This window comes from Schistocerca nitens, chromosome 8 (genome assembly GCF_023898315.1).
Source record: "Schistocerca nitens isolate TAMUIC-IGC-003100 chromosome 8, iqSchNite1.1, whole genome shotgun sequence".
Taxonomy (NCBI): Eukaryota; Metazoa; Arthropoda; class Insecta; order Orthoptera; family Acrididae; genus Schistocerca; species Schistocerca nitens.
The window spans coordinates 462,511,473-462,538,555 of record NC_064621.1 but is presented as its reverse complement, the minus strand read 5'-3'; the positions used below and the strand labels follow the sequence as shown (position 1 = coordinate 462,538,555).

The following is a 27,083-nucleotide window of genomic DNA, read 5'->3' as shown; positions in this document are numbered from 1 at the left end:
AATGACAACTGCATGTTAAGTGCCACAGTGAAAGGTGTCCGACGGGTCCGTCGTCGGTTTCGTCACATATCGGATTTGTCTGGAACATTTTATGTCGACTTTCCTGATTTTTCATTTCTGGAAACGCCAGCGACATAGCGGCTGTAGTTTCAAAACTGGGTGCTGAAGTTAAACGTTGCGGTTTCTACTGGTAGCGCCGAGAGATGTTACGTCAGCATTTCCCCTGGCACGTCTCCGCCAACCGCAGAGACTCATGTTCGCCATTTTCGACAACTGTTTTTGAAGAATGCCGATGTGAAGAAATAGCGCACTAGTTGCGTTTAAATTTTTTTTTAACGCAGCTGGTGTGCTGTTTCTTCACGTAGGAAATGTTATTTCATTAACCCCCCCCCCTCTCGACCCCCAGTGCAGTCGGCCATCTTATCTGTACCACCTATATTTGCTTCACAAGACTGGACGTGACGAAAGCTCAAAATGTAGTAAGACACCTTCATACAGTGAAAGTAAATTTATGTTCCACTACGAATTCAAAAGTACAGTTTTAAATATTTACCGAAGACTGCGGAAAAAAGTAATATAAAATAAAAATGTAGGCTCTCGATATTGCCGTTTCGATTTATATACAGGGTGTTACAAAAAGGTACGGCCAAACTTTCAGGAAACATTCCTCACACACAAATAAAGAAAAGATGTTATGTGGACATGTGTCCGGAAACGCTTAATTTCCATGTTAGAGCTCATTTTAGTTTCGTCAGTATGTACTGTACTTCCTCGATTCACCGCCAGTTGGCCCAATTGAAGGAAGGTAATGTTGACTTCGGTGCTTGTGTTGACATGTGACTCATTGCTCTACAGTACTAGAACGTTTGGCCAGGCATTGTTGGTGATGTCTTGATTGGGCCCCATGTTCTTCCACCTACGCTCAATGGAGCACGTTATCACGATTTCGTACGGGACACTCTACCTGTGCTGCTAGAACATGTGCCTTTACAAGTACGACACAACATGTGGTTCATGCACGATGGAGCTCCTGCACATTTCAGTCGAAGTGTTCGTACGCTTCTCAACAACAGATTCGGTGACCGATGGATTGGTAGAGGCGGACCAATTCCATGGCCTCCACGCTCTCCTGACCTCAACCCTCTTGACTTTCATTTATGGGGGCATTTGAAAGCTCTTGTCTACGCAACCCCGGTACCAAATGTAGAGACTCTTCGTGCTCGTATTGTGGACGAATGTGATACAATACGCCATTCTCCAGGGCTGCATCAGCGCATCAGCGATTCCATGCGACGAAGGGTGGATGCATGTATCCTCGCTAACGGAGGACATTTTGAACATTTCCTGAACAAAGTGTTTGAAGTCACGCTGGTACATTCTGTTGCTGTGTTTTTCCATTCCATGATTAATGTGATTTGAAGAGAAGTAATAAAATGAGCTCTAACATGGAAAGTAAGCGTTTCCGGACACATGTCCACATAACATATTTTCTTTCTTTGTGTGTGAGGAATGTTTCCTGGAATTTTGGCCGTACCTTTTTGTAACACCCTGTATATCGATATATTGTGTGAAAAGCACTGCGTTCATATATAACGGTATTTAAAAAAAATCGGTATATCGATATTTTGCCAACAGCCCTAGTTCATGTCTGAGGCACAGGGGCTGCCTCACTGGCCACTGCTTAGAGATTAACGCTGTCTCCATCTGTATGGCGCGTTGCCGACCGGTTCTGGAGGCGGCAATCCTCTGCCACTTCGTAAGCTTTGTCGTGCGAGAGCCCAGAGCTTGTAATCCCGTGTAACATGTGTCTTTAATGTCACCAGGCCAAATGCTCTGGAAGAATTTTGCTCTCTGAACAACCGGTTAATGCTTGTTTTCTTGGGACGTGTGTCCCCATTAGCGAGTAAACTATCGCAAGTCACTTGTACAAGCTGCTTCTACAAGACGTTTGACGTGGAAACATCTCCCCCCTCCCCCTCCTCAGCGAGTCGACTTTTGCATGTTTCGCCAACTTTCAGAAGCAGCTTTATTGTTCAACTAGCTGTACTCCGCCACGCTCTGCTGATGCTTAGACTACTTAAACATGTATGAGAATTGGAACCGCGCTGCTACTACGGTCGCAGGTTCGAATCCTGCCTCGGGCATGGATGTGTGTGATGTCCTTAGGTTAGTTAGGTTTAAGTAGTTCTAAGTTCTAGGGGACTGATGACCTCAGATGTTAAGTCCAATAGTGCTTAGAGACATTTGACTTGAGAATTGGATTCACGCCCTGATCTCCTTCTCTTTTCTGTCTGTATCCATCGAACACTCTCAATTTCTTTATCTATCGTCTCCACCTTCCCCCTTTCTCTGTCTATCACCTCGTCCCACTATCTTCTCTTTTGTGACGGCCTTCGTAGCGACAACACTTCGCTGTAGAAACGGCCTATGAAGTCACCGCCACACTTTTAATAGCGGGCCGACCGGTCCGCTGGAACAGTGAACAGAAAGATGAAAACCCAAACACTCGGATTAAATGAAAGTCGGTACTTATCTTTATTAACGACGATACAGAACACAGTGGTGAACATGGTCTACAGAAATCTGTCTAGTTCGAGTCGGAGCGGCTTGGTCAGCGTCGGCTGACGACAAACAACAACTCTGCTGCGATGAACACACAACTGACTAGCAGGTACACAATTCGGTGGCGAGTCTACAACTGAGCGGCGAATCCAGAACTGTTCTAGCGCTCGCGACTCCAGCGCTTAAGAAGCCAGAAGCCAGCGGTGGCGCGCGCAGACTTGCGGCGATTTCCTGTATCGCTGGCGCTGCTTATGCGGACGGCGTCCGGACTTTGATGCTGCCAACCTTTTTGGCAGCGGGCTCGGTTGGCATTACTGGCTAGGATACAACACTCCTCCCCCCAAATCGCCGCACCGTCGTTGAATAATGACGTGGCGAGCGTCGACGGCGGGGGAGGGGTCTGGCCGCAGACGTAGCAGAAGAGACCGGGGCGGAGACTGTTGTCGGTGGCAGTCCCCGGCCCGCACCCCAGCATTGGCTGCGTGGGGCCTCGGGAAACACCGACTGAAAACCGAGGTCAGGGTGCACGCCTGTGACCACGGGCGCAGCTTCCGGTACTGGACGCGACGGGGCGTCGGGACCCACGAAGAGAGGCAGCGTCTCCTGACGCTGCGTCGACGGCTGCTGAGTGGGCGCCGGACAAGGCGCTGCGGTGTCAGACTCCTTGGGGGTGCCCAAAGAAAGCGGCTGCAGGACAGGCTGCACAGCCACCGCTTGGGAAGGCGGCCCGGCTGAGGGGTCGACGTCCATCTGCTCCGAAGGCGGTGGCGACTGAAGAGGGACCGCAGGCGCCGGAGCGACCACCCGGGGCGCTCCCGTATGAAGCTGCGCGGGAGGCATCAACGGGACGGGCTGTCGGCGTGGTAGCGGCGACGGCTGCTGCTGCTGCTGCTGCCCTGGGGGCGGCAGCGAAGTCGGAAGGCGCGGCTGGAACCCGCCGCGGACCAAATCTGTGGACAAAGAACGAGCGGCAGAATCCGGGCGGCCAGCGCGGCGCAACTGGTTCTGATGCCTCCTGTGCACCCCAGTAGCACCTTTAACAGTATAAAAACCTCGACCCTGGACACTTATCACGGTACCACGTTCCCAACGACGGCGACCGTGATAAAATCTGAAAAAAACGGCGTCGTTGCGCTGAAAACGCGTGCGATGCTGAGAAGCGGCGGGTCGATCCGGGGGGTGCAACAACCGTAGTAGGGTGCGATAACGACGGCCGTGGAGAAGCTCCGCAGGCGAAGGGCCGTCGCGTGGCGTGGTCCGGTACGACGACAGGAACGTGATGAGGGCCTGCTGACGAGAGTGCGTAGCACGAAGGCGGTCCATATGATCCTTGAATGTGCGTACAAAACGTTCCGCTGCACCATTCGATTGAGGGTGGAACGGCGGAGTAAGAACATGGCGAATGCCATTGGCAGAACAAAAACTTTCAAATTCAGCAGAGGTAAATTGTGGACCATTGTCAGACACTAAAACTTCTGGAAGACCCTCAATACAAAAAATTGAAGTCAACGCCTGTATAGTTTGTGCAGACGTTGTAGACTGCATGGGCACAACAAACGGAAAATTACTAAATGCATCTATCACGATGAGCCAACGAGAATTCCAATATGGACCAGCGAAATCAATATGTACTCGCTGCCAGGGACCGGCAGGGCGTGCCCACTCACAATAGCGTTGAGGCGGAGCAGCTTGGTGTTCGGCACACGTCGAACAATCTGTAGACATCTGCGTAATCTGCTTATCAATGCCGATCCATGTACAATGACGGCGGGCAAGCTGCTTGGTGCGGACCACTCCCCAATGACCTTGATGCAACAAGTCGAGGACCTTGGATTGGAGCACTTGGGGAACCACTACACGAAGCTGGTCATTCTCGGTGCGTAACAGCAAAACTCCGTCCGAAACGGACAACAGATGACGTTGCGGATAATAGCGACGAACCACAGGATCCGATATGTCCTTTGCCTTGGACGGCCAACCACGTTGAACAAAACGTAATAGTAAACTCAGATGAGGATCCGTAGCTGTCTCACGTGCCACCTGACGATAATCAATCGGAAAATCCCGGAGGGATTGATGCTCATCGGCGTCAATCTGATGGCAAGAGTCGTCAGAGGAATCGAAGACATCATCCGCAGCAATCGGCAATCTAGAAAGCGCGTCAGCGTTTGCATGCTGAGCTGTAGGGCGATACAGTATCTCATACTGGTATTGTGATAACAAAAGAGCCCAACGTTGTAGTCTCTGAGCTGTCCGCTGAGGAACTGGTTTAGACGGATGAAACAGTGACGTCAGGGGCTTGTGATCTGTTACTAAATAGAATGGTCTACCATAGAGGTAGTGATGGAATTTTGTGACACCGAACACAATAGCCAACGCTTCCTTGTCCAATTGGCTATAATTACACTGAGCTTTGTTTAGCAATTTAGATGCGAACGCAATAGGACGTTCGGTGTTACCGACGCGGTGAGACAACACAGCACCGAGGCCGAAAGAAGAGGCATCACAAGCTAACACCAGAGGCTTGTTAGGGTCGTAATGGACCAGACAACGATCATTCAATAAAGCCTCTTTGAGCTGCTGAAAAGCTGATTGGCAATCAGCTGACCACACAAACGGAACATTCTTACGGCGGAGACGATGCAACGGTGCAGCAATCTGTGATGCATTAGGTATAAACCTAATATAATATGTCAATTTGCCAAGAACTGCTTGCAATTCATGCAGATTGCGAGGGGCGGGCAAACCACGAATAGCTGCTAAATGTGACTGGGAGGGATGAATGCCTTGAGCATTAATAACATATCCCAGATACTCCAACTCCGTAAGGAAAAATGAACATTTATCGATGTTGCAACGTAGGCCTGCCTGAGACAACACTGTAAACAAACACTCCAAATTACGGAAATGTTCAGCAGGCGTCCGACCGGACACAACAATATCGTCTAAATAGTTGCAACACGATGGCACATTAGCCAAAAGTTGGGACAAAAAACGCTGAAAAACAGCTGGAGCTGACGCACAACCAAAAGGCAAACGCAGAAAACGGAACAACCCCAACGACGTGTTTATGACAAAATACTGTTGTGATTGCTCGTCGAGGGGCAATTGCAAATATGCTTCACGGAGATCAATTTTGGAAAAGAAACGTGCTTCCCCTAACTTATCCATCAGCTCGTCCGGTCTAGGTAAAGGAAAAGAATCAATGACAGTCTGAGGATTAACTGTCGACTTAAAATCAGCACACAAACGTAACTTGCCAGACGGTTTCTTTATAATAACTAAGGGAGAAGCCCACTGGCTCGCTGAAACGGGTTGAATAACACCGTTGTTTTGCCAACGACGAAGTTCATCTTCTACAGGTGCCCGGAGGGCGTGAGGCACTGGACGAGCACGAAAAAATCGAGGCTGAGCATTATCTTTTAACGTAATATGAGCGGCAAAGTTCGCAGCACAACCGAGTTCGTCTTTAAATATGTCACTGTATCGTTTACACAAATCTGTTATGCTGTCTTGAGGAACAACAACAGAATTAAGTTGCAACACATTGTCTTGGATAGACAGGCCAAACAAGTCAAAACAGTCTAATCCGAAAATGTTTACACTGTCTGTAGCGCGGAGCACTGTGAATGAAACTGTTTTTGTGTTGCCCCGGAATGTGGCTGGCACGCTACATACACCTAACACAGGAATTTGTTCTCCACTATAAGTAGCCAAAGAATGTTTTGCCGCTGAAAGTTTAGGGCGGCCGATAGCCGCATACGTAGCACTATTTATGAGAGTCACAGACGCACCAGTGTCTAACTGAAAATTGAAGGTCTTATCCTGGATGCGTAGCTTCACAAATAGTTTATTACAGTCTCTGGATCGGTGCAGCGGAGGCGGAAGACACAAAATCAGCGCGTTTAGCGCGTGTTCGCTGCTTACGACAACTCGTGGGTTGGGCGGGTGGAACAACAACTCCCGCTTCACTTGCAGTCTGTACATTACTTTTTACAGCGTTTGAATTACGCTTGGGTCGCATAGCAGAGGGCTGGGTGGGTGGCTTATTGCGAACAAGTTTATTACCCACACGAACCGTGGAAGAGTCTTTAAACGCGACCTCCTGGGCGGGCTGGCTTTGAAGAACATGAATATCCATGGGCTGGGCAGCACTAGAATTGTTCTTGCGTTTACGCAAACAAACAGTCTGGATGTGTCCTTTCCTTTGACAAAAGTGACAAACCGCGTTTCGTAACGGGCAGCGTTCACGAGGATGAGCAAGAACACACTTAGGGCAAGACTTAACTCTATCATTTTGCACACGCGGCTGACGAATGTGTTTAACATGACGCGGCCGGCTAGTGTTTACAGTCTGACTCTGCCGGTGGGGCCGCGGGCGTGACATAACTTGCTTAGCACAGGCAATTTGAGAAATACATGGCTGATCTAACTCACACTCAGCATAGTCAAAAGTATCTTGGGCTTCAATAATGTTCATCACAGTCTCTAATGACGGGTCAGGCAACTTTAAGATAGCAGCACGAATACGAGAATCTGCAATGTTTTGAGTAATAGCGTCGCGTAACATGACATCACTGTAGGAAGCTCCACACACACAATTAAATCGGCACTGACGGGTGAGGCCCCGTAAATCTGTTAACCACTGTTTATTAGATTGATGTGGCAGTTTCTTTAATCTGAAGAACTTGAATTTGGCTGCTGCCACATGAACTCGCGACTCGAAATACTCAGCAAGCTTGTTAACAACAACGTCATAGTCTAAAGCTTCTGGCTTGGATTCCGGGAACAACTTACAAAGTAGTCTCTAGACTTCCACGCCTGCAGTGGAAATTAAATAAAGCTGCCGCTCATTACCTGTGATTTTGTAGACTGTCATGTGCGCCTGCAACTGCGCGAAATATTCTTGCCATTCTTCTCGTGATGCCTCAAAAGCACGAAAAGGCGGTGCTGCCTGTGCTTGTTCCTTTTGTGGTGGTGGATTAGCCGCTTGTTTGGCGATTGCTTCCACAAGACTTTGTATTTGCTGACTCTGTAACAAGATTAACTGTTGTAATTCGGCAGACATAGTGAACACAAATTAAACCAGCCCCCAAAATTCTATCTCAAGAAACAAGTTGAACCAGCCCTACACACGAGTTCGGAAGTCCTCGTCGCCAGTTTTGTGACGGCCTTCGTAGCGACAACACTTCGCTGTAGAAACGGCCTACGAAGTCACCGCCACACTTTTAGTAGCGGGCCGACCGGTCCGCTGGAACAGTGAACAGAAAGATGAAAACCCAAACACTCGGATTAAATGAAAGTCGGTACTTATCTTTATTAACGACGATACAGAACACAGTGGTGAACATGGTCTACAGAAATCTGTCTAGTTCGAGTCGGAGCGGCTTGGTCAGCATCAGCTGACGACAAACAACAACTCTGCTGCGATGAACACACAACTGACTAGCAGGTACACAATTCGGTGGCGAGTCTACAACTGAGCGGCGAATCCAGAACTGTCCTAGCGCTCGCGACTCCAGCGCTTAAGAAGCCAGAAGCCAGCGGTGGCGCGCGCAGACTTGCGGCGATTTCCTGTATCACTGGCGCTGCTTATGCGGACGGCGTCCGGATTTTGATGCTGCCAACCTTTTTGGCAGCGGGCTCGGTTGGCATTACTGGCTAGGATACAACATTCTCCTCTTCCCCCCCCCCCCCCGCCCCTCATGTCTCTCCATCTCCTTCTTCCCCTTCTCGTTGTCCATTTCCTCCCTTACACCTGTTATGTCCATTTCTTCGCAACCTTTTGTTCATCTCCTCTTCCCCCGCTTTCTCTCACTTTGAACCTTGTTTGTTGTTTTTGAATATGCAGATTCTATAGTAGTATTATAATATTTTTCTAGTAAACCATAACTACAGCTTTCACTATATATGTATGTATTAAAAAGTATATAGTCTACATGTGTCTAAGCGTTTATTACTGTTACGTGTAAAAATTTGAAGAAAGTCGGAAAGATGCATCTTGAGACATTTGGTAACCATGTTTTCTCTTTATACGTTGTATATTAATATATTAAAAATGTACGCGTTAAACGAATTTGGTACCTAAAAACACGCCTGTATTAGAATTCAACAGTGTGTCAAAATTTACAACCAGTTGGTCAAGAACTTTCGCAGATTTATGATTTTGAACAAACCAACATTTACATTTTTATAACATACCCCTTTTAGTACATATGCATATGATGGTGTTCCTGTAGGTGTATAAAATACGTGAGTATTCGAATGCAATGTTGTGTCAAAATTTTTAAAACAATCCGTGAAGAACTTCCGGAGATTTGAGATTTTGAAGACGTGAACATCTACTTTTATACTTATATAGAAATTGTAGATGTTCCTAATCGAACATTGACCGAATGCTTTGAAATTTACACAACGTCGCATTGCAATACGCGTGTGTTTATATATACCAATTTTTAAATACATGTAACACACTATTTCTTATAAATTTAATATTGCGGAAACATTGTTACAAAAAATTTCAAAAAGTTACGTGTATCATATATTAAAGAAATATATACCTAAAAACTCGCCTGTATTAGAATGCAGTATTCAAAACAATTGGTCAAGTTTCCGAGATACACGACTCTGAACAAACGAACATTAATATTTTTGTATATGATATACACTCCTGCAAATGGAAAAAAGAACACATTGACACCGGTGTGTCAGACCCACCATACCTGCTCCGGACACTGCGAGAGGGCTGTACAAGCAATGATCACACGCACGGCACAGCGGACACACCAGGAACCGCGGTGTTGGCCGTCGAATGGCGCTAGCTGCGCAGCATTTGTGCACCGCCGCCGTCAGTGTCAGCCAGTTTGCCGTGGCATACGGAGCTCCATCGCAGTCTTTAACACTGGTAGCATGCCGCGACAGCGTGGACGTGAACCGTATGTGCAGTTGACGGACTTTGAGCGAGGGCGTATAGTGGGCATGCGGGAGGCCGGGTGGACGTACCGCCGAATTGCTCAACATGTGGGGCGTGAGGTCTCCACAGTACATCGATGTTGTCGCCAGTGGTCGGCGGAAGGTGCACGTGCCCGTCGACCTGGGACCGGACCGCAGCGACGCACGGATGCACGCCAAGACCGTAGGATCCTACGCAGTGCCGTAGGGGACCGCACCGCCACTTCCCAGCAAATTAGGGACACTGTTGCTCCTGGGGTATCGGCGAGGACCATTCGCAACCGTCTCCATGAAGCTGGGCTACGGTCCCGCACACCGTTAGGCCGTCTTCCGCTCACGCCCCAACATCGTGCAGCCCGCCTCCAGTGGTGTCGCGACAGGCGTGAATGGAGGGACGAATGGAGACGTGTCGTCTTCAGCGATGAGAGTCGCTTCTGCCTTGGTGCCAATGATGGTCGTATGCGTGTTTGGCGCCGTGCAGGTGAGCGCCACAATCAGGACTGCATACGACCGAGGCACACAGGGCCAACACCCGGCATCATGGTGTGGGGAGCGATCTCCTACACTGGCCGTACACCACTGGTGATCGTCGAGGGGACACTGAATAGTGCACGGTACATCCAAACCGTCATCGAACCCATCGTTCTACCATTCCTAGACCGGCAAGGGAACTTGCTGTTCCAACAGGACAATGCACGTCCGCATGTATCCCGTGCCACCCAACGTGCTCTAGAAGGTGTAAGTCAACTACCCTGGCCAGCAAGATCTCCGGATCTGTCCCCCATTGAGCATATTTGGGACTGGATGAAGCGTCGTCTCACGCGGTCTGCACGTCCAGCACGAACGCTGGTCCAACTGAGGCGCCAGGTGGAAATGGCATGGCAAGCCGTTCCACAGGACTACATCCAACATCTCTACGATCGTCTCCATGGGAGAATAGCAGCCTGCATTGCTGCGAAAGGTGGATATACACTGTACTAGTGCCGACATTGTGCATGCTCTGTTGCCTGTGTCTATGTGCCTGTGGTTCTGTCAGTGTGATCATGTGATGTATCTGACCCCAGGAATGTGTTAATGAAGTTTCCCCTTCCTGGGACAATGAATTCACGGTGTTCTTATTTCAATTTCCAGGAGTGTAGATAGGCACTAAAGTGTCAGTATTGAAAAGTGAGAGTTACGCAAGGACCAGGGAAAGAACACAATCGTTAACTCAGAAAGCTGAAGGCTTTTCTGTGTTGTGGGGCTCGGAACACGTGGATTTTAGAGATAGGGTTATAGAGCAGGACACATTAGGATGTATTGCGGCAGATTTTGAGACTCAGCATTGACAACAAGATAATAAGATGTTACTTAAAAACCATTTCTTCACAAAGTCACTTTCTTATTAACATGTTGTTTTTCGTTGCGATTTTTCTTCAATAATAAAAATTATGATGCAACAACGATGGCGGCTACTCTGATTTTTAAGCACCTTCCACTTGCCTCTCACAACGCGACACTTCTGTAAGTACTAGCAGCAATTTTCTGAAATTAACTTGCCCAAGTGACTTGCAGAGGTACACTTGTGCAAGTCTTGGTTGTAACACCTCGTCAAGAACTTGCGCAAATTACTTGCGGAAGTTACTTGCTGGTGGATACATGCCCTCACTCATTGTGAGTGACGTAGTTGAGTGGTACCTGATTTTCTTCCTTATTCACAGCACATTTGCTGTATGAAGTGGTGTGACTGGTGTATTATATTCTACACACATCAATAAAAGTTTTGCATCGCTCCAGTTCCCAGAGCGCCTCAAGATAGACGTTGGCTGTGGATATTGTATCACAGACACAGTCCCTTTGATTGTTCAGAGATGACACTAGACCCGCCCAAAGATGTTAACAACCATGCATGAGCAGCGCCTATTAGACGGAGGGTGTCCGACAGCCGATCAGTTCCAGTCATTCTACCAGGGAGGAGGTACACAGATATGGTTGTCTGTAGTTCATCCACTCCTAGACGGTCAATACCGCGGTTCGATCGCGTCCGCATTGTTACTTTGTGCCAGGAAGGGGTCTCAACAAGGGAAGTGTCCAGGCGTCTCGGAGTGAACCAAAGTGATGTTGTTCGGACATGGAGGAGATAAAAAGAGACAGGAACTGTCGATGACATGCCTCGCTGAGGCCGCCCAAGGGCTACTACTGCTGTGGATGACCGCTACCTACGGATTATGGCTCGGAGGAACCCCGATAGCAACGTCACCATGTTGAATAATGCTTTTCGTGCAGCCACGGAACGTCGCGTTATGACTCAAACTGTGCGCAATAGGCTGCATGAGCGAAACTTCACGTCCATGGCGAGGTCTATCTTTGCAACAAGACACCTTGCAGCGCGGTACAGATGGGTTCCAACAACAAGCTGAATGGACCGCTCAGGAATGGGATCATGTTCTCTTCACCGACGAGTGTCGCATATGCCTTCAAACAGACAATCGTCGGAGACGTGTTTGGAGGCAACCCGGTCAGGCTGAACGTCTTAGGCACACTGTCCAGCGAGTTAAGCAAGGTGGAAGTTCCCTGCTGTTTTGGGGTGGCATTATGTGGGGCCAATACGCCGCTGGTGGTCATGGAAGGCGCCGTAACGGCTGTACAATACGTGTATCATCATCCGACCGACAGTGCAACCATATCTGCAGCATATTGGCGGGGCATTCGTTTTCATGGACGACAATTCGCGGCCCCATCGTGCACACCTTGTGAATGACTTCCTTCAGTTTAACGACATCCCTCGACTAGAGTAGCCAGCATGTTCTCGAGACATGAATCCTATCGAACATGCCTGGGATAGAATAAAAAGGGCTGCTTATGGGCGACGTGACCCACCAACCACCCTAAGGGATCTATGCCGAATCGCCGTTGAGGAGTGGGACAATCTGGACCAACAGTGTCTTGATGAACCTGTCCATAGTATGCCACGTCGAATGCAGGCATGCATCAACGCAAGAGGACGTGCTATTGGGTATTAGAGGTAGCGGTGTGTACAGCAATCTGGACCACCAACTTTGAAGGTCTCGCTGTATGGTGGTCCAACATGAAATGTGCGGTTTTGTAGAAAACAGTTCGGATAATTACGCTCGGGTCTACACGAACTCTTCCAGGGTTTTGAAGTGGCTATTCAAGAGGAATAGTATATCTATTTATTTATTTTATTTATTTGATGACTTTAAAAACACGCGTAAATTTAATTGTGTTGCGCAAATGAAAAAATTGTTAACTGATTTTTACTTCCTAGAATATTAAGTGAGAATCAAAATATAACAGTATGATAATTAGCCTTGGCGTTTTTGTCCTTCAAAGAGCATGGACTCAAATATTGAAATTATTGTGGACCCACACAACACTCGGAGAATACTCCTCTTAGCCCGCATCTCGTGGTCGTGCGGTAGCGTTCTCGCTTAACACGCCCGGGTTCCCGGGTTCGATTCCCGGCGGGGTCAGGGATTTTCTCTGCTTCGTGATGGCTGGGTGTTGTGTGCTGTCCTTAGGTTAGTTAGGTTTAAGTAGTTCTAAGTTCTAGGGGACTGATGACCATAGCTGTTAAGTCCCATAGTGCTCAGAGCCATTTGAACCATTTGAATACTCCTCTTACCATCAAATTCAGGCTGTGGTAGTCGAATCCTGGCTCTCGGCGTAAGCTGAAAAGTAAAATCTTAAAACTAATGTTGCTCTCTGCTGCGGCTCATTGCTGTGAAAAAATGTTTGTTAAATGTTAAAGCGGGCGATCTCTGCGCTTCCGCTATGGTTTCGCTTTTTAGATCGACGCGTAATGGCGTCCGTTGAAGAAGCGGCCGCTATTATTGTGGAGCTATAAACGTCTTAGAAAAATTAAACCAATGAAAGGAACATGTCAGAGGGCTCACTGTACATTGAAATAATTCAAATAGAAACTTTAACGTACTATATTAACAAGGTTAATAGCATCAAAACTTACATTACTTTCGTGCAACAAGATGTCTGCTTCTTAACATCAGACACAAGCGAAGGAAGAGGAAGAGAAGAACAAACTAGGAGCGTTCTTCTCCCTTATTAACATCATAGAGATTATTACATTTTAAGAGTATACTCCTCGATACTAAGATTAAAATTTAATATTTACAATAAAACATGGATATTTTCCGCCGCCTATGCGCTCGGTGTAACACATAAGCTTCGTGTACATTTATTTCGTCGTATAATATTTCTCGTTCCAAGTTTTTTTTTTGTTTTAAATGTCTTTACGACACATTCATCGCTGGGACGGCACAGCTTCTGGAGGTTGGGATATGCTGTTTAGTGCCCACTAACGAACACTAATGGAAGATACCCTTTACCTACGGAAACTTCGAGGTTTATAGGTGAAGTATTAGCAAAATCGAGAAGACATGACTTTTACCATAATGAATGGTTTCCAAAAGGTAATCCTCTTGAAAAATCCCAAATTAGCATGCTGTGAGTGCGATGCAGTGAACTAAAATTCATCTAATTTTCGCTCCATGGTCAATTCAACTAGATGTGCCTGGAAGGAAGTAGTAAGCTGCCTGGTCTTTGTTGCAACGTTGTCTCCTGGAATTTCAACAATAAACCTCTGCGTGATGGAGGATGCCTCTATTGTAACGTCTATCATTGAGTTTGATGTACATACATGCAATACTCTCGCACTTACAGACCGCACGAGACGAAACTAGTCGCTTTTCTTTGTAACTTCTCTCTTAATACCACCGGCTAAGGTCCCAGACTGACGAACGATACTCGTTATTGACTTGTTCAAGTTGTGAAGCTCTTTCTCTTGAATAAATCATCTAATTTTTCTGAAGTTGTAATCATTTGCTTGTAAATGCACTTCACATCTACTGATGTCGAATGAAGTTTATATAAAATAACTCTTTCGCAGGTGGACTACACTACTGGCCATTAAAATTGCTACACCACGAAGATGACGTGCTAGAGACGCGAAATTTAACCGACTGGAAGAAGATGCTGTGATATGCAAATGATTAGCTTTTCAGAACATTCACAGACGTTTGGCGCCGGTGGCGACACCTACAACGTGCTGACATGAGGAAAGTTTCCAGCCCATTTCTCATACACAAACAGCAGTTGACCGGCGTTGCCTGGTGAAACGTTGTTGTGATGTGAGAAATGCGTACCATCACGTTTCCGACTTTGATAAAGGTCGGATTGTAGCCTATCGCGACTGCGGTTTATCGTATCGCGACATTGCTGCTCGCGTTGGTCGAGATCCAATGACTGTTAGCAGAATATGGAATCGGTGGGTTCAGGAGGGTAATACCGAACGCCGTGCCGGATCCCAACGGCCTCGTATCACTAGCAGTCGAGATGACAGGCATCTTATCCGCATGGCTGTAACGGATCGTGCAGCCACGTCTCGATCCCTGAGCCAACATATGGGGACGTTTGCAAGACAACAACCATCTGCCGGTGGGTTCAGGAGGGTAATACCGAACGCCGTGCCGGATCCCAACGGCCTCGTATCACTAGCAGTCGAGATGACAGGCATCTTATCCGCATGGCTGTAACGGATCGTGCAGCCACGTCTCGATCCCTGAGCCAACATATGGGGACGTTTGCAAGACAACAACCATCTGCACGAACAGTTCGACGACGTTTGCAGCGGCATGGACTATCAGCTCGGAGACCATGGCTGCAGTTACCCTTGACGCTGCGTCACAGACAAGAGCGCCTGCGATGGTGTACTCAACGACGAACCTGGGTGCACAAATGGCAAAACATCATTTTTACGAATGAATCCAGGTTCTGTGTACAACATCATGATGGTCGTATCCGTGTTTGGCGACATCGTGGTGAACGCACATTGGAAGCATGTATTCGTCATCGCTGTACTGGCGTATCACCCGGCGTGATGGTATGGGGTGCCATTGGTTACACTTCTCGGTCACCTCTTTTTCGCATTGACGGCACTTTGAGCAGTGGACGTTACATTTCAGATGTGTTACGACCCGTGGCTCTACCCTTCATTCGATCCCTGTGAAACCCTACATTTCAGCAGGATAATGCACGACCGCCTGTTTCAGGTCCCGTACAGGCTTTTCTGGATACAGAAAATGTTTGACGGGTGCCCTGGCCAGCATATTCACCAGATCTTTCACGAACTGAAAAAGTCTGGTCAATAGTGGCCGAGCAACTGGCTCGTCACAATAAGTCAGTCACTACTCTTGATGAACTGTGGTATCGTGTTGAAGCTGCATGGGCATATGTACCTGTACACGCCATCCAAGCTGTGTTTGACTCAATGCCCAGGCGTATCAAGGCCATTTTACGGCCAGAGGTGGTTGTTCTGGGTACTGATTTCTCAGGATCTATGCACCCAAATTGCGAGAAAATGTAATCACATGTCAGTTCTAGTATAATATATTTGTCCAATGAATACCGGTTTATCATCTGCATTTCTTCTTGGTGTAGCAATTTTAATGGCCAGTAGTGTACTTTTCCTTACCATTCTTGCAATGAATTTTAGTCTGGTATTTATTTTTCCTACAATTAGTTCTCATCTGCATTCACATCTACTTGTTCTTAGACGCCTGGCAGAGGTTTCATAGAACTATCATGAAACTATTTCTCGACCGTTCTACTTTCGAACCGCACGTGGGAAGAATGAGCATCTAAATCTTCCCGTATGAACGCTGATCTCTTTTTGTTTATCACTTCCTATGTAGGCGGTTATCAACAAGAAAATTTTCGCTTTCGGAGGAGAAAGTTGCTGATTGAAATTTCGTGAAAACATCTCGCCGTAATTATGAACGACTTTGTTTTAGTGACTGCCATCCCAAATCACATAACATATCCATAGCACTCTCTCTCCCATTTCGCACTAATACAAAAGAGCTGTTCTCCTGTGAACGTTTTCGATGTCCTCCGTCAATACTATATGGTAATGATCCCGTATTGCTCAGCAATATTCCAGAAGAGGACGGTCAAGACTAGTGTAGGTAGTCTCTTTGGTAAATTTGTTGCACCTTCTCAGTGTTCTGCCAATGAAACATAGTCCTTGGTTCACCTTCCCACAAATTTTTATGTCTGATAATTGTAATTTAAGTTGTTTGTAATGCCTCAGTATATAGCTCGATCGACAACCTTTGAACTTTTTTGATTTGTCGTGCAACCGAAATTTTATGGAATTTTTTAGTACTCAATTACAGGAGCTCACAATTTTTCCTTTGTTCAGGGTCAACTGCCAGTTTTTGCACAATGCAGGTAAATCATTTTATAATATGTACTGATCTTAGTTTATTAGTCTGTAAAATTCCGCATCGTCTGCAAACCATCTATTGTACTCAATATGCGTATTCAGCATGCAGTAAAGGAAACCGAAGTGGAATTTCACAAGGAAATTAAAGTTCAAAATGAAGAAATAAATATTATTTTCTCGGAAAATGACATTTTGGGGGCCGGCCGCGGTTGCCAAGCGGTTCTAGGCGCTTCAGTCCGGAACCACGCGTCTGTTACGGTCGCAGGTTAGAATCCTGCCTCGGGCATGGATGTGTGTGATGTCCTTAGGTTTGTTAGGTTTAAGTAGTTCTAAGTTTAGGGGACTGATGACCTCAGCTGTTAAGTCCCATAGTGCTTAGAGCCATTTGAACCATTTTTGAACATTTTGGGCTAATGGCTGTGTACAAAATACGGGTTGGTTCTTAGCAAAGAAGAAAACAGAAACCATACATGTTTATTAATGCTGCTTATTCACATAATGCTGCGGCGCTGTTCATGTGAATAAACATCATTATTCTTATACAGCATTATTCTTGCAGATAAGAAAACAGCAAAACTTTAGTAATGCTATTTATTCACATAACGCAATGGCGCTATTTATGTGAATAATCAGCACTATTACAAGTGGCCGACAACTTTTTTCTTCTCTGCAAGTATCAGCCTGTACAAAGAAATAAAATATTGAAGTTTGCAGATGAGACCACAGTTGTATCAGAGATGGCAAATATGTGATGCTATTGAAGGAAATTGATGATCAGATGGGTGGATCGGATGACTAACGAGGAAGTACTGCACAGAATTGGAGAGAAATTAAATTTATTTATGACACAGCTTGATTAGAAGAAGGGACTGGTAAATAGGATACATCCTGAGGCATCAATGGATTTGGTAGTGGATGGAAGTGTTGGGGGTAAAAATTGTGGACAGAGACCACGGCTCGAAAGCAAGCAGAGTCAATTGGATGTAGGTTGCCGTGGCTATGGAGAGATAAGGACAGACAAGCATGTAGAGCTGCATGAAACCACTCTTTGGACTGAAGACAACAACAAGCAAACCTTCGACGTCACCACGTCGTTCCAACTACAAGTCGCCCTGTTCTGTACTGTAGTTGGCCGGCTTTGCACTTTCGCTGGACGACGGACGGACGACAAGGTGAGTGGCACCTGGGGAAGGTTTGCTCGTACGGGCGCTGGTCGCAGCAGAAGCGGCGCGGGTTCCGCCGCCCACTGTGGGCTGACTCAGCCAGGCAACGAACGGCCTTCCCGAGGTGACCCGGTCACCCGCTTTAGCGAGGTCACTACCTGAGCACGGCTGCTGCCCGACCTCCAGCGTCCAGAGTTTATTCCCTGCTCCACTACTACAGCGACCATTAGCAACCTGCATTAGCAAACCGCACTCACCAGGGTGATCCCGTCCATTAGATTTGAAATGCTGATGGGCGGATAGATCACCTCTTCGTGTTCAGCTGCCTACAGTATCCTAATGACACTGCTTTCCTAGCGCTTTATTGTATAGTAGAACTGGTGCTACAGAAGAATGTTGAAAATTAGGTGGACTGATGAGGTAAAGAATGAGGAGATGCTTCGTAGAATCGGTGAGGTAAGGAATATATGGAAAGAAGAAGAAACAAAATGAAGCGACATCTGTTAAGACACCAGAGAACAACTGCCATGGTACTAAAGGGAGCTGTAAAATGTAAAAACAGTAGGGAAGACAGAGATCGGAATGCATCCAGAAAATAATTGAGGATGTAGGTTACAATTGCTACTCTGAAATGAAAAGGTTGTAAGTTCCCCACTATGTGTTTTCTGTATGAAATTTAGGCCAAATTTACGTCCCTCTTGTAATGGTACTTGAATTACGCAACCATTACGGCACCTCACCTGAACTTATCGATACCAGTAATATTCTACTGTGTTTCTGTTAACTACTTAACATATTTCTGAGACAACATTCAGATTTGATTTCATTTTTGATACATCGATATGTTTATATTGCAATGATATTATTCTTATGTGTATTCTTTCTTTTGTCACTATTATCTTTGACGAACTTGTAACTCTGATTTTTGGGCGCGTAAGCGATTGTTAGTTGGTTGTTGAGTTGTTAGAGAGTCGGACCTTGAGAAGTTCAAGTCTTGAACGTCATGTTGGAAAGATGCATATTGTAGTTGGCTTATAAAATGTGAGGAAGATGTTTTCAAGCATGTTTTGTATTGTGAAGTGATGTTTTGTGTTTACGTGATATTGCAACGAAAGCAGTTAAAAGGAAGTGTAACTTAAATTCGGAGTGCTGATTATTTTTTTTACATCACCATTGTGCTAACTTTGAAAGGTAGCCATGATTTTACGACACGAGAGCAACGTGGGAAACACAAAAAGATGATTGCCTAGTTTTTTCATTATTACATGAAATGGCTATTAACTGTGCTCTAATGATACCTGCCACATAATAACTTCGTTGTTGCCCGAAAATGCAGTATTTAGCAGCGTGAGCAACACCACAATCGTTATTAAATGCTGACCTTTGTTGTGGTAGGGTTGTTAGACTCTCTATAAAGATTCTACGTATTACTTGAGCTATGTACCCACAAACTGTTAGCCAGCCTAAACTCGTATGCTAACCTTTGGCTAAACAGAGTCTAATGTGAATCTGGTCCTAATCAAAATTTCCACTTACCTCGCGTCTTGACAACATTGTTGCACATTTCTCGAAAGCACAACAGCAAGCATGCAGCGGCTAAGCTAGATTTTTATTTTGTAAATAAAATTTCCAACAATACTCAAATTGTTGCATACCACATGGTGCAACGTGGTAATAAAATGTTCAAATGTGTGTGAATTTCTAAGGGACCAGACTGCAGAGGTCATCGGTCCCTAGACTTACACACTTGTTAAACTAACTTCTGCTAAGAACAAGACACACACCCATGCCCGAGGGAGGATTCGAACCTCGGGCGGGAGGGGCCGCGCAATCCGTGACATGGCACCTCAAACCGCACGTCCACTCCGCGCGGCGCAACGTGATAATACTTAACGACAAACCTTCTTTAGGCAGTGGGACGGAGAGAGTAACTCTTCCTACGAAATGATATTCCGAGACAACGATTTTAGAATGAAATATGTATTCAATAAGACAGAGTAAAACATCACGTGATCTCCACACATAACATTGGCCAGAAGAGTACTATGCTTAACAAAGTGGACAATGATTTAAAAAGGCTACAACGTTAACAGAGAATTTCTATAAAACTAAACAGATTAATCAGTTGATATATTAACACGTGACTCGTGGAATAGTGTGTGTGGGGAGGGGGAGGGGGGGATTTCTCTCAGCTCTGAGAAAGAGAACGAAGCTAACTAGTTGATAATTATTATTCCGACAAACTACCACCATAGTACTGCATGTTTACCTCACACTTCTTCTCTTTAAAAAAAATTCTTCTTGCTGTCCTTTACAATAAATCCTTCTTCATCTAACAGATACAATCACAAGTCTACGCAGCACTACTGAAAACGTCGATCACTTACCACATTTCAACTAAGAATTTATCAGACTGCATAGGGGTAAAGACTGTGCCACAACAAGACCATAGATTGTTTAACAACAACGTAACTTATTCTCTTCTTCTCTGACGTACACATTGACAACTTACAAAAAATCAAAATGACATGCCCACCTTGTAAGGTTGACACACGAGGGAAATTCGTAGCAGACCGCATCAGACTAGTCAGAAGGTATGACTCACAAAAAGGAAAGCGCACGCAGTTTTTCCTCATATTTGGCACTTTCCTCGTGCATACTTAGACGTAACAAATGCTTCTCTAGTACTATGTGATTCTCAAGCGTTTTCGAGAAATCGATGTCTTATGAACCTGTTGCATGTGGTATGAGAGTATCAGTAATCGAGTAGCGATTTTTCCTAATCCTGCACCATACACTTGCATAGCTACAACTAATTATCTTTCTTTGGAAAGAAACAAGAGTAATAATCATAACCACAGTGGCTAGGTGTCACTAAGACGTAATGAGGAATCTCGATGGAATGAACATATCCGAGTAACTTGTCACACATAGTAGAAACTGGTACTGTAACATTAAAATAATGACGAGTTTCTCACTGTAACGAAATTTTAACCATCTGAAGATGATTGCTTGAACAGTCGAAACTGGTCATCATTTTATAAAGGTGCTTTGGTCATTTGCTCCAACTCCTCTTCCGACCTAGAGAGTAAACAGATGTCGTCTGCATAAGCTAAGTATGCCAGTCTCTTTCCTTCGATTTCAATCCCTTCGCTCTCTTGGAAGGTCTCGCGTACGATCTTCTCGAGAGCAAAGTTGAACAGGATAGGGGACAACCCATCTCCTTGCCTGAGTCCTGTCACAATTTCAAACTCCTCAGTTACGCGATTTCCCATCTTCACCTTTGCACGTGTTTCGTTCAGGCAGATCTTTATCAGATTGATGAGTTTCTCTGCTATGCCAAACTCCCTTAAACAGTCGAGCAGGCTTTTGCGATGTGTGCAGTCATAAGCCTTCTTAAAATCAACGAAGGCTATGACTGCATACATCGCAAGAGCCTGCTCAACCGTGCCGAGCAGTTTTCCGGCCGTTGTCGGTACATCAAATGAAGTGGCGCGTTGGTGCGCACTCAGTTCAGACGGCGCTTCGGCTCGCTGCATCTTCAGACCGTGCGCGCGCTCCAACTGGACTACAGTGCGCGCCTCGGAGCGGGGCGCGGACGGCGCAGTCCTCTCTGTCAGCACGGCACGGCGCGGCGCGGCGCGCTCAGTGTGGACCCGCCTTTACATGAAATACACTTGAGACACAATATTCAGGCTTCACAGAGGAAATCCAGCCTCTCTTCTTGTTCTTAAGATTAAGGTTGATTGATAGAATGTTGATACCTTTTATCATTTACATCTTACCTTCGTCAAACCTCTAACGTTCCACATTCGCAACAGTCATTGTTCTTCCCTTTACCTTCCGACGCAAAAACTTTGCAGTCACTGAAAATTTAAAAAGAAATTCGCGTAATTTGTGCTTTGATATTAGTTGAGGTTTAGAGCAGGCTGTCTTTAGAATGAGTTGCGAGCCTATCTTACACACTTGCGACTTTCATTAGAAGATGGTATAGTGAAGATGAAGAATATACAATGCGCGAAAAATTGCTGCCATTCAGTTCATGAATAGTATGATTCCTCAATTTAATATTTACAGCAGTTTTCTTGGCAATGCTTTCTTACATATAAATGCCTATTACATAATCCATTCAAACTCTTCAGAACCGCCAAGAATTCTTCTCGAAACGAAGTCGTGAAAAAGAATTCGTAAAGTCCGTGAATAGTAGAAGCGACAAATTTTTTGATGTCACCTTTCTTGCACTAGAATATACAGTGCATGCTAAACAATAAATGTTTTTATTTATTGTAATCGTGAACTATAAACCCAACTCTGATCACACACAGTCTCTGACTGCCTTCACAAGTCAGTGACGTGGTAAAGCAATACTCGATAAAGGTCATTATGTACGAATACACTGCTGAAGTACGGCTTGTAGAGGCAAACTATTTATTCAAGTCAGTGGAACTCTCACTCCGAGAATAATAACAGCTGGCGACTGACAAAGAAAGTGTCCAATAGACTCGAAATATCTGACAGTTTCGTATGAAGATTCTTAAGGTGTCAACAGTGCAGTCTGAACAGTGCGTGTTGCTTCCGTAATTTGTGAGCAATACTTATCAAAACTTAGTGACGATTATTCGTACAAGTGAACTCCATTCAGCATCAAACAACCAAATACAGAGTGAACACTAATAAAACTGACAAACTGCAGGGACGGATTCCTGACTGGAAATGGAGGAAAAAAGGTACTATGGACATGTGTCCGGAAATGCATCGTTACCACGGTAGATGGCGCTGACGCATTGTGTGTTACAGGCTGTGTGATTGACCCAGCGTACTGTAAGAAGCAGATTCGTCCGGTATTCACACCGGGAGCAAGCCGAGATGGTGAGTGTGCATGGCTAAGCATACGGAAACGTCGAGAGGCAGCAGAGCAATACCAAAACAAGTGCCCTGAGAACCACCAACCCATCACATAACATATCAAGACCTTTTTGGGCGTCTGTGTGATCATAGGTCCTTTCAGACAGACGGACATACAGGAAGGCGGTGGACTGTGCGTAAATCAAATCTGGCCGAGTGGGTTCTACAGGATATTGAGACGAACCCTAGCACAAGCTCCAGGCAAGTGACCCTCAACATCGTGAAAGCCAAAGTACGATTATGTGTATCCTGCGTGACAACCAATACTATCACCTGCAGTCCCATGGAGGCCACTTTGAATGTCTGTCGGTCCGTGGATGGCATGCACCTCTATACTGTATTCCGAGACGATTTGTTGTTGCACGCACACCGTCCATTTGCGGCACGTGTTTATAGGACCTTCCTTTCTCCATTCCCAGGCAAGAATCCGCCCCTGCAGTTTATTAATGTTTACCCTGTATAGAGCACGGACCACAATGAAAAGTCATACACCATAGAGTACCAGTCCGATTTTCAACAAACATTCTGGAAATTTAAAATAATTCTCATTTATTCTTCAGTCTCACTTGTGCATTTTCAATTACATTACATGTTTCGATTTCTCTGTATCGTCTTCACATCTACGTCTTTGCGTCAGTAATTCATCTTGTCCGTGTCAGAACCTCAGTTACGTGGATCTGAAGATGATTCAGAGGGATCGAAACTTATTATGTAATTAAAAATGTGCAGCTGACATTGAAGAATAAATGAGAGTTGTTTTAAGATTACACATATTGTAGGGAGCGATCTGTCACTGGAGAATAAGAAAATCTTCTGCAGCCAAGATCGCTTGGTATTTTATTTCAGAACGACCTATTCCGACAGAATCTTGCTATCATCGTCAAATCCGCAATGTGGGAATGAGGCAGGGTTGTAGCCTATCCCCGAAGATATTCACTCTATATATTGAGCAAGCAGTAAAGGAAACAAAAGAAAAATTCAGAGTAGGTATTAAAGTCCATGGAGAAGAAATAAAAACTTTGAGATTCGCTGATGACATTGTAATTCTGTCAGAGACAGCAAAGGACTTGGAAGAGCAGTTGAACGGAATGGACAGTGTCTTGAAAGGAGGATATCAGATGAACATCAACAAAAGCAAAACGAAGATAATGGAATGTAGTCGAATTAAGTCGGGTGATGCTGAGGAAATTAGATTAGGAAATGAGACACTTAAAGTAGTACAGGAGTTTGGGGAGCAAAATAACGGATGATGGTCGAAGGAGAGAGGATATAAAACGTAGACTGGCAATGGCAAGGAAAGCGTTTCTGAAGAACAGGAATTTGTTAACATCGAGTATAGATTTAAGTGTCAGGAAATCGTTTCTGAAACTATTTGTATGGAGTGTAGCCATGTATGGAAGTGAAACATGGACGTTAAATAGTTTGGACAAGAAGAGAATAGAAGCTTTCGAAATGTGGTGCTACAGAAGAATGCTGAAGATTAGATGGGTAGATCACGTAACTAATGAGGAGGTACTGAATAGAATTGGGGAGAAGAGAAATATGTGGCACAATTTGACTAGAAGAAGGGACCGGTTGGTAGGACATGTTCTGAGGCATCAAGGAATCACCAATTTAGTATTAGAGGACAGCGTGGAGGGTAAAAATCGTAGAGGGAGGCCAAGAGATGAATACACTGAACAGATTCCGAAGGATGTAGGTTGCAGTAGGCACTGGGAGATGAAGAAGTTTGCACAGGATAGACTAGCATGGAGAGCTGCATCAAACCCGTCTCTGGACTGAAGACCACAACAACAACAACAACAACCAAAGATAAAGCCATTATAAAGAGAATTTATCACTGTGTACAAACCCGTATATCAGTTATAAGAAATACACATGCATTAGTTTACATACCTTCGGAAAATTAACATGTATACATGCAACCAATAAAGCAAGAACACTTTCCACTCATCTGAGACAACATCGCGTTGGCTTGTCAAACACTTAAAAAAGAATATATAAAATATCCAGGTTATTAAAGCCTGTAAACTTGTGTAAGTTTCCGGCTCTCACAGACTCATACTTGGTACTCTGGGGTGCCCGTGACTTGACGATGTACGATATAGATTCAACCTATCCCTTTAAGGTTTGTTAAATTATATTTGCAAAAAGTTTCTTTGTATATCTGTATGACCCAGTTTCAAAATCAGTTTGGTTTTAAATTTTTGGAATTTTTAAAGGTTTCTGGAAATTTCTGAAATAGGTTTTACAAAAATTTCGTAAAAACAATAAAAACTTTTGTAATTGTACTAAAAATGTTTTCGTAATTTTTGAAATTTTAAATTTTAGTGAATGTGACGTATATGGGCAGGTACTTCTGCACCGAGCACGCTGGCTGTGATGACCCAGACTGTTCACTGGAGATCTGGCTGTTTCGCATGGAAGGAAGGGTAGACATCTTATCATTGAGCCCACACTTTGTTTATGTCATCCACGATATCGTGTGCGAGTCGTGATACAGCGTACTAGCAAGCGATGTGTGTTCTACCTGTTTACACTAGAGCTGGCAGTATTTGCCTTACGCTCTATCCACGTGGATGTCAAATACATGGTGCATCATATGGCATATTTTGGATCATGATTCTCCAATGTAGTTTCTATAAGAATGTCAATTAATGATTCGCCTAGTGTAGTGCTGTAAGAATGTAAAGTATCGATATTTGCACGCATACACCACCTGATGACCCTGCAGATAATGGCTCGCTCTGCTGCCGCTGCTTGCCCGCTCACTTTTTCCTGTGATGTGCTTGGGTCACGACTGCACGTTCTGTTTGTTCACCTCCATTCATGGGCATGCAGTTAGTGCAGTGGGTATTTTATATTTTCTTTGTTATGTGTTTGGTAAGCCAACGTGATGTTTCCTATGAGTGGAAAGTGTTCTAGTTCTATTGGTGACATGAATGCATGCTAATTAGAATTTTCCGAAGGTATATAAACTAATACTTATGTACTTCTTATCACTCATATGTAGATTTGTGTACAGTGATAAATTCCCTTTGTAATGGCTTTATTTTTCGTACATTGTAAAGCCGATGATGACAATGAGATTATATCTAAACCGGTCATTTCGAAGTAAAATAGAATACCAAGCGATCCTGGCTGCAGGAGATTTTCCTATTCACTAATTCTTTTAAGCATCAACCCAGTTGCTAACTTTCTGGAGATGTTCATCACATAATGGGTGTTAAATGATTCAACTTTCCCCATTCGGAACTCATGTCCATTATCAACATCAGTATGAGGTGTGACCTCTGCTAGCGGGAATAAACTCGTAGCAGGGAAGCAAACAATCTCTGAATTTTATATTGAATATCTTGCCATGCCTGAAGTACATGCTGTACCAATTCATGAGGATTGTTGGTTGGAAGGTCGGTGTGAAAGAATAAGTCTTACCACCATATCCTTCACTGCTGTATAGGTGACATATTAGAGGATCAACAGTCCGTACATTCCTCGAGGATTTGTTGTGTGACCTGCAGTGTGGAGTCTTGCGTTATCTTAGCGGAATATGCCATTTGTTTCCCAGGTCTTGAAGGGCATGACAATATTCTTGTCACTTACTGGGAACCATTCCAGCCTCCCTTTAGCAATTACAAAATCAGTTCTGTTGTCATATCCAATGGCTGCCCCCACCATGATTCAGAGGTAAAAACCTGGGGAATCACTGCTTTCTGCGATCTTCATCAGGTAGTTACAACACGACCGTCTGGTGCGTCCTATAATTGCGTCGATGCTGCTGCCTCTCTCAACTCCATTCATTAAGAGATGAACATAATCCAATGATTGATGCTTTAAGGAAGCGGATAATTACGGGTATTGTGAAAGTTATTCTTATGAGGTCACGAGCGGTACTGCGAGGATTGCCCAGAAAGTAATGCACCGCATTTTTTTCCTCAGCCGAAAACAATGCTACGAAAGCGAAACGTTACGTATGTATTATTTGAAGTCTCCGGAGTAAGCGCGCCAAGTTCCCGTCACTTTCGACAGATAGCGTAGCTGCAGGACAGTTTCAAAATGGCGTCTGTATGAGATGTACGTTACAAGCAACGTGCCGTCATTGAATTTCTCACTACAGAGAAAGAAACTGTGGGGAATATTCACAAATGCTAGTGCAAAGTCTATGGAGGATCTGATGTCGGCAGAAGTACAGTTAGTCGCTGGGCACGGAGGATGAAGTCATCAGAAGGCGGTTCGGCGAACCTCCACGATTTACAGCG

The 27,083-nt window shown here is 45.1% G+C and overlaps 1 protein-coding gene across 1 annotated transcript; it reads right to left on the bottom strand.

Annotated features, from left to right (window-relative positions):
• Nucleotides 1–2,880: 2,880 nt before the first annotated feature.
• On the bottom strand, nucleotides 2,881–11,165 carry LOC126199615 (uncharacterized). Its single transcript, XM_049936543.1, has 2 exons — nucleotides 11,138–11,165; nucleotides 2,881–3,512 (listed from the first exon to the last, which is right to left on the bottom strand). Exons 1-2 carry the CDS (start codon nucleotides 11,163–11,165, stop codon nucleotides 2,881–2,883), a joined length of 660 nt encoding a protein of 219 aa, XP_049792500.1.
• Between the last annotated feature and the right edge of the window lie 15,918 nt (nucleotides 11,166–27,083).

Coding starts and splice junctions, on each gene's coding strand:
- LOC126199615 (XM_049936543.1), bottom strand. CDS start 11,165: ATGAGTGAGGGCATGTATCCACCAGCAA. Junction 3,513..11,137: donor GGGCATGTATCCACCAGCAA/GTAACTTCCGCA, acceptor CTTTGTCCACAG/ATTTGGTCCGCGGCGGGTTC.